General features: G+C 39.8%; 1 protein-coding gene across 1 annotated transcript in view; it reads left to right on the top strand.

Moving 5' to 3' along the window:
- The window catches only part of LOC107705077 (LETM1 domain-containing protein LETM2, mitochondrial-like), a 10,866-nt gene extending 2,726 nt beyond the window's left edge, over positions 1-8,140 (top strand). Inside the window, exons 3-11 of the mRNA XM_016508211.1 lie at positions 213-660; positions 1,961-2,104; positions 2,281-2,418; positions 2,509-2,712; positions 3,092-3,211; positions 4,952-5,071; positions 5,772-5,879; positions 6,023-6,088; positions 7,061-8,140. Coding sequence (XP_016363697.1) covers positions 213-660; positions 1,961-2,104; positions 2,281-2,418; positions 2,509-2,712; positions 3,092-3,211; positions 4,952-5,071; positions 5,772-5,879; positions 6,023-6,088; positions 7,061-7,114 — 1,402 coding nt within the window. The 3' untranslated portion in view covers positions 7,115-8,140. The remainder of the gene's footprint in view (positions 1-212; positions 661-1,960; positions 2,105-2,280; positions 2,419-2,508; positions 2,713-3,091; positions 3,212-4,951; positions 5,072-5,771; positions 5,880-6,022; positions 6,089-7,060) is intronic.
- Positions 8,141-8,754: the final 614 nt, after the last annotated feature.

The following is an 8,754-nucleotide window of genomic DNA, read 5'->3' as shown; positions in this document are numbered from 1 at the left end:
TATATATATATATATATAATAAAATCTTGGGGTTCAATCGGCCATTACTGTGAACAATTTTGCTTGTTTTTACAAACTGAGGGACGAGTTGAAATAATTTTCTGTTGTAATCAAGAGCACAGAAACTGGAAAATCCCTTAAATATTTAACTTTGCGGTCTATTGTTGTAAATAGTCTCTTTATTGGAACTCAAAGTTCTGGTTTTCTTCCAGGGGATCCTACATGCTTTCTAAAAGACACGGTTGTGCTTCACTCCCGTCGACCGCATGCATATGCTACCATTCGGAGTTCCTCAGCCGGGCTGCCGTCACAGCCAGGTGTCCCAGGCCGCTGTACCCCTGTTACACATCCAGCTACATCCGCCCTGGTTGTGTAGCTGCACGTCCCCTCCACAGTTCTTGTGCTTGGCTTCAAGAGGTGAAGGACACCGCTGCGGGTTCTGAACCCATCAAGGGTGAGCCTGTCCCTGCCGCCTCTGGCACTCAACCACCGCCAGCACCACCAGCAGTGCCAAGGAAGTCCCTGGGACAGAGAGTCCAGGATGAGCTCAAGCATTACTATCATGGCTTCCGCCTTCTGGGCATCGACACCAAAATCGCGGGCAGGATGGTCTGGAGGTTACTGCACGGGCAGCAGCTCACCAGGAGGGAGAGGAGAAGGGTATGTTTGGGTCTAAAAGATTTGGAAATCTTGGGAGATGTTTTTGATGAGGAGCTTTATGTTACTTTGGGTTTACCATGGTAGAGTGGTTGTATTAGATATTAACTCCATGCTACTTTGATATGGAGAAATATCATTATCATATTCATAATGTATTCACATGGTACTCCAGGTTCTTTTAAAGGTGACATATCATGAAAATCTGACTTTTCCAGGTTTTAAGCGCTATAATCAGGTCCCTGGTGCATCTACCAACCAAGGAAACGTGAAAAAGATTAACCCAATCATTTTGTTTTGGGAAGCCTTTTTCTGCAAGCTCTGAGAAACCGAGCGCGTCTGATTTCACTCCCTTATGTGACGTGGCAAAGGGATCTCATAATATTACCGCCCCTTAATCTGTATTTTGAGCTGAAACTTCACAGACACATTCTGGGGACACCAGAGACTTATATTACATATTGTAAAAAGGGGCATAATATGTCACCTTTAAATACCTGTAGTAGCAATCCATCCAATTTGTCATATTTAATATATCTCCATGATATGTGAGCGCAAGTTATACGTTCTCGAATAACATTCCAGTATTCGATATTCCACTCACTGCTTTTAAAAATGCTTATTAACAAAATTAAGTGGGAACAAAAATGTTAAACAGTCAAAACTTACATTTCGTAAACTAACAGTCATTGCTGGAAATGACATCATCAATTAAAACTGTATTATTGGAGCATCATTTTCAAAGATTTCAGAAATATGTAAATATTATAGTGCATTTTCATAATTAATTAGAATTCACAATTAATAAATTAGTCTCACACAATTTGCATTTTACCATTTGTACTACTATAGTACATGTAGAAAATTACCATAGTATTTACTATAGTAGTACTATATTTTACTACATGCATATATTACTATAGTAGTATTATGGTGCCATGTCCAAAATAATGGTAATTTTATTATTACCATTTTGTTATTTGTAGTCTCAAAACATCTTTATATAAGAAGATTAGTAGTTTGTAGTTTGACAGAGGAAAATGTGTCGTAAGTTATTAATGTGTGTACAGGATTTGAGTTTTATGAAAAGGTAATTATGTTTGATAATCCTGTTAGAACAAACCAGTGCTTGGTCAAGGATGTATAATGTAATGTGACTCAAATAGGATTGCATAACCAAAAAGTTTAACACCTCAGTGAAAGTACAGCTGGATTAGGCCAGAAGTGCTACTCTCACTAACCCATATTGCTTTTGTGTTTGACTACAGACGAATAAGACCCGTCTCATTTATTGTCTCCACAGCTGATGAGGACATGTGCTGACTTGTTCCGGCTTTTGCCCTTCATAGTCTTTGTCATCGTTCCCTTCATGGAGTTTCTGCTCCCCGTATTCCTCAAACTCTTTCCAGAAATGTTGCCTTCCACATTTGAGACAGAGTCCAAGAAGGTATTATAAGCTTACGTTTTAAAAAATTTGATAATGAGTTCAGCCTATTTTGTTTAGCCCGAATTATGAAACACAGGCATAACAAGTCTGATGAATCTGAGTAATAATTTTCATTGTTCAAAATTGTTGAGTAATGATTAATGAAACAGCTGAATTTGTTTCTTTTACTCTCACAGGAGGAAAAACAGAAGAAGGGACTCGCTGCTAAACTGGAGCTGGCCAAGTTCTTACAGGAGACCATTGCTGAGATGGCCAGGAGGAATAAAGCAGCTGTTGGAGATGAGACTCAGAGGTTCTCGACTTACGTGCAGCAGGTGAGTTCGATAATCAAATCCATTTTTTCATATCGTGTATAGTATAAATTGTTCTGGATGTGACTGACGCTTGCAACTTGACCGTTATAGATGAGGCACACCGGTGAACAGCCCAGCACTAAAGACATCGTGAAGTTCTCCAAGCTCTTTGAGGATGAGCTGACGCTGGAGCATCTGGAGCGGCCGCAGCTGGTGGCCTTGTGTAAACTGCTGGAGCTGCAGCCCATCGGCACTAATAACCTGCTGCGTTTCCAGCTGATGATGCAGCTGCGCACCATCAAGGCCGACGATGAGGTGAGACAAAGCCAGACAACTGCTACTGACCCTCTAAAGTAGTTTTACAGCTGAATTAATGACTTGACATGTTGCTGTGACCTCAAGGTTTCTGGGTGACTAAACCATATCTTAAAATTGTCTACACAGAACACATAAGCTACTTTACTATTATTTGTTTTATGTAAACATGTTCTAGACAAACATCTTTGACCATTGCTCTTGCATCTTGTGTATGACACGCATTCTAAAAGCACGGCTGTCAAGTTATAATAAGTTCAACTTACATGTATCAAGTCTTGCATTTTTTTTTTTTATTAATGTTCTGCGTTTGATATGTTAAGGAGATGATCTCAGCTGTTGGAGAAACTTGATTTTTGGTTTTCATGTGTCTCTGTAGATGATCGCCAAGGAGGGTGTGACCACAATGACTGTAGCCGAGCTCCAGGCCGCCTGCAGGAGTCGCGGCATGAGATCTTTGGGTCTGACCACAGATCAGCTCCGACAGCAGCTGCAGCAGGTGTGTGTGCACAGACCAGCCTGACTAGGTTGTAAAACTGCCTGTTGGAGGATATTTATGACTGTTTGCCACCCAAAGACTGTAGACAAACTGAAAGTGAAACATACAACAGACTTTAAACCAGAGGTCTCCAAACTCGGTCCTGGAGGGCCACTGTCCTGCAGAGTTCAGCTCCAACCCTAATTAAACACAGCTGAATCAGCAAATCAAGGTCTTACTAGTGTGGCGGGAGGAGCAAACGACAGACACAGTGGGTGTGGCGTCAGGCCTCGGAGAGGCGTTTATTTAACCGAAAATAAATATAAAACGTCCAAAACAGGGAATAAAGTGTCCAAAGAGGAAGGAGTTAGGGGATCTGGTGTCCTCATTGTGCTGGGGAATCGTGAAGGAAGGGCAGTGTTCGGAAAGGAGTGGTCCAGGTAAGGGGTGGAGTCCGGCGGTCGCACTCGCTCCTCTCTGTGGTCCGGGGCGCGAGGGGCGGCGGCTTCTTCACAGTGGCTCTTCTTCCCTGGCTCACGGTGCTTGAGGGGATTATTGGCCTGGCATCCTAGCCCGTCGACAACATCACAGGTGCGTCTCCATTCCAGACCACGGGTCCAGCAGCTCACGTTTCTGGCAGAGCGGGAGTCCCTCCACGCTCCTTTCCTGGACCCACGAGGACACCAGCGTGCATACACAGGGGAAGAGACCAGTCTCTCAAGGAGAGGCGTGCTCGGCATTTAACAGCGTCAGTGATGAAGCTTCATTCAATTCAGGTGTGCCTCATCACATGCCGCCAGACCTGGGGTGCGTTTCCCAAAAGCATCATTAGCTAACTATGGTAGTTAGTTCCATTGAAATCTATTGGTAACGACGGAACTTGTGACCATAATTACTTTTGGGAAACGCACCCCTGGTTGTTTCTGCACCCCTCCTCTCTCCCACACCCACTCCTGTCGGGAACCTGGTGCAGGCGGCGATTTAAGGCCATGTCCACACATACACGGGTATTTTTCCTTCTTCCGTTTAAAAAAAAATCTCCGTCCACATGAAAATGCAAAAGCATGCTATGAAGCACTGTCAAGAGCATGCCAAGCCAACAGGTGGCGATATAATCTCAACCGTAAAGCCATGTTGGCCAATCAGAAGCCTGAAAAAGTTTCCAGTAGGCGGAGATAACAGCGCATGCTCCAACGTCACAAGCCAAAATCTCCGGTTTTGCTGTCTACAGGATAACACTGCAACCGGAGTTTTTGAAAATCTTCACCCCGGCAGGAGGTTTAAAAAATGTTCGGTTTCAATGACCTGGTGCTGCGTTTGTGTGTGGACGAACGGCCAAACCGCATAGAAAAAGCTGCGGTTTTGAAAATACCCGCGTTCGTGTGGACAGGGCCTAAGAGACGAGGTGATGATGATAATTAGGGGGGAGGCAGCCGATCCATCACACTAGGCATGCTAGAATCGTCCAGGCAGGTGTGCTGAGGCAAGTTAGAGTTAAAGTCAGTGGGCCTCCAGGGCCGAGTTTGGACACTCCTGCTTTAAACAATCCTCTTATATTTACCTGCTTGTGTAATGCTTGTGCCCGCTGAGCATTGTTTTCCTATTGTCACGGGGTGGCATTGGCACCGTAATGCTGCCTCATTGGTGCTTACAGCTATATTTCTGATTTTTTCCCCCTATGTTGACATCTCTGTATATGTCACTGGATGCTTTGAGTCACTGATGAATTGTTAATTGTAATTTGTGTTCTTTCTCTCTCAGTGGCTGGACCTGCACTTGAAAGAGAACGTGCCACCGTCCTTGTTGCTGCTTTCTCGTGCAATGTATCTGACGGACCTCGCTCCTAAAACTCCAGTCATCCCACCGGTGCCCAAACTGGAGGTGATAATTCAATTCTATTCTAGTTTGTATAAATAAATGTATAATAAAATACTACAGATTAAAATCAGTCCTCTAAATGTTACAAGTGAATTTGGCATCACAACATTATAATGTACAGTATTAAAAATGGATGCTCATTTTAAGTTAAGTTTTAATAAAGATTGCATTTAACAGTGTTGGTAAATCATTAGTTTGTTAAAGATTAACTTTAAGTGAGTAAATATGTTGAATGATAATAGAAAACTTAACTCTATGATACTCCAGTTACCAATGTATCATATATATCGCCACTTCTATCCCCTCAGACTATCAAAAATATACCAAATATATCCAGCTTATCTGTTTCACATAATGTAAAATTGTTTTCAAACACCACAATTATGTATGTAAAAAAATTCAGTATGCATTCTGTAAATATCCAAAGAGCATGCATACATAATACATTTCTGTAACAGGTTGTAAATATTGATGTATTTAATAGGCACATAGACTTTACTTTCTGCTTGAAAACTTGCCTCAGTGCTTGGCAACAGATTACCTTTGACCTTTGAAACCTTAACCAATTGATGTCTAGACCTTAATCAGGCAGAAATGCAGACTGGCACGTCACTGCCTAAGTGACAGCTGATAGGTTATCACTGTTCTGTTGATGGTTGTTATGGTTTCATTTGTAATGACCTTCTTTATGTCTGTGTCACAGAAAGCCACTCCTCCTCCTGTGGAGGCCGAAACCGCAGCTAAAGGGAATCCGCTGTCCTCCTCAGTGGAGGTGCTGGTGGATTCTGCTCCGGTCATCAAAGACAGAAAGGTAGGAATGTTTTTATAATATCACCAATCAATCAATATCTCAGTCTTCAAGGGCACTCCAGGTTATCAGTCATTGTATAACAAGAAATGCTTACAAAGAGTTTTAATTCAAGATATTGTTAACTCTTTGATTATGTATTTTAGTCTGAAGAATTGTTGGAGAAACCCAGAGGGCTGGACATGCCATCACCCGAAGCTCAGTTAATACATGTAAGTGTGTCACACAAGATATTGTATTGGTCACTCAATGTGTGTGTATCTATTGAAAGGCGAAGAGTCAACAATATGTGTTTTTGATAAAATTACTTTGATTATTGCACATATTTGCTTTTAATGTTTTTGGCAATGGTTTTATTCAGAAACTTAATTCACCTGAAAAATCTCTATCAAATATTAAAATGAAATATTTTGAATAATAGTTTTCGTATTATTAAAAAAAAAAAAAAAAAAAAGAGTTTTTTATATTGTATTTTCTTTAAATCTTTCAATTAAATATTAAAATGAAAGATTTTTTATAGTAGTAATATTTTAAAAGGTTTCATTTTATATTGCATTTTTAGCTTTTATTTTTAGCATGAGTTTAGAATGTCCATCAAATAAAATATACCCCAGCGACTTAAGACTGGTTTTGTGCTCCAGGGTCACATATTAAAATGTAAGATTTTATATAGTAATGTTTTAGGAATTGTAATGCTATATATTATGTTCTCTCTTTTTTGTAACATGAATATATGTTTGCACTCATGGTACGGCAGCAAAGTTCCTTGATTATTACGCCGGAATGAGAGTATAGTTCTGAGCCATATCGGCCTAGAAAATCGCAACTTTTAATTTTCAGTCGGTCTTAGTACACGATATAACTACAGAATTGTCAAGTTTTAAATAGGAAAAATATTGAAACTCTTTGGTCATTTTTGAGCGAGATGCTAACGGTCTAATTAGATTCAATGATCTATGCTAAGCTACAGCTAAAAGTGCTACCGCCAGACCTGGAAATTGGCTGAATGGATTCGAAAACGGTAAAACTCAACTGTTTAACTCTAGGGGAGTTGGAAAATGAGCCTATTTTCAAAAATAGTGGAGTGTTCCTTTAAATATATAAATAAATGTGTGTCAGGGCACACTGTTGTATTGAACTGCTGGATTTGAACACACTCACCTCCACCTGTTCTTTCTCATCAGGCTAAAGAGGCAGAGCTGTCACAGAAGTCCAAGATGAGCGCCAATGGGATGTGAGAGGCACTCCATGTTTCCTCATTCTGTTGGAGATGAGGGTGGAGGTTTCGAGTTTGGCCGCTTCTGCCGAGGAAGCGTCTCTCTCTCACAGTCCAGGATTTCCGAGGCCTTGCCGTCTCACACCTCTCATATGGACCAGATGGACTAGCCGCATCACATCTTCCATCAACATCTGGTCGTCAAAAAGGAGGAAAATTGTTTATGTTAGAATTTAGACATCACTCCAGCTTGACATCCGACATGTTTACATCTCCCATCCCCCTGAAGATTTTCCAGGAACCAGGAAATGAAAAAAGGAACTCACAAGACTTGTCACTCTTTGCTGAACTTCATTGTGTAAATGTGTAAATAAATTGTACAATACCTGCATATTATATAAGTGCTACTGCTTTATACAGTCGGCTGTGCCAAATGTGTGGGCTAGAAGGTGAAAGAAGTCATATTTTAATATGAGGAATGCATATGCTTGCATTCTGGATTTAGTTTGGCAGATGAATTGTAAATGGCCAAGTATGTGGGTATTTTTTTATTTGAAAATGTCAAATTCCCTTTTCTAAGGGAATATTATGTTCACTCCCTCAGGAGATGTGATTAGCGGTGTAGCGATTACGCCAGGCCTGCCTATGGCAGACTCTGCAGTTTAGCACAAAAAATGTTTTATCATAATCTATGTATTTAATTTGTTCATACTATGCTGTGTCCCCCTTTCAATCATGCGTTGAAATTTAACGCATGATTCAAGAAAATCTAAATGGAGTCGTAAAGTTAACGTTTCACTTATGGTTAAAAATATTCAAAATTCCCCTGAAGACAAACGTTATTGAGTTTCATGTTGTACTGGATAAACTACTGGGAGGGAAAACAATATAGTATGGCAGAACTGTAAAGTTTTAATTTAAAAAGCATTGAATCCCTCAAATGTTTGCTGTGTTTATCCCATAGCCTGCATTTAACTCAACTGTAAACCTAATTGAATTTGTTGCGTCTTTAAACTGCCCTGTCCCATTCTGTCCTGGTGCACTTTTTTTTATGTTGATCAGTTGATTAAAATTGAAAATTGAGTTTGAAACTGCCTCTCATTGTGTTAAACCGCGTACCATCTTTTACCACTGTACAGTCAAAAAGTAAAGGTGCTCAATGCTCATATCTCTTTGTGTTGCACATCCCAATCATTACCCCCGTTTATTTAGTGTAATGTGAACAAATAAAATGGTTTTTGTTTCCAAAACAGACTAAATTTAACGGGTCAAATTCACTCATATTTGCGATTAATTGATACTTGTGTTCATTTAAAAAAAAAAATCATTAAAAAAAGCTTCAAAGATCAAAATGATTGAGGTGAAATGTATTTTCTCATGAATCTGATCATCTACATTTTTTGGAAGGTAAATATAAATTGAGTTGATAGGTTGTCCGTGGACAATTTAAAATTAAAATGTAAAAGATTAATTAAAATTGTATAAAATGCATTTTAGGGCTGTCAGTGTTAACTTTCGCCATTAATGTTAAATTAACCTATTAAGCATGTTTAATAGCTACATATTTATTAAGCACAATTACCTATAACTATTGTATTTGATGCTATTACTTTAATTCAGCCCTAACTTCAAAAAGAAATGTAAAACTAATCTGCATATTGC

Source organism: Sinocyclocheilus rhinocerous, unplaced genomic scaffold, assembly GCF_001515625.1.
Source record: "Sinocyclocheilus rhinocerous isolate Xijiao unplaced genomic scaffold, SAMN03320098_v1.1 scaffold3642, whole genome shotgun sequence".
NCBI classification, from domain to species: domain Eukaryota; kingdom Metazoa; phylum Chordata; class Actinopteri; order Cypriniformes; family Cyprinidae; genus Sinocyclocheilus; species Sinocyclocheilus rhinocerous.
The sequence above is the reverse complement of the archived record's forward strand: the minus strand, read 5'-3'. Positions and strand labels throughout refer to the sequence as shown.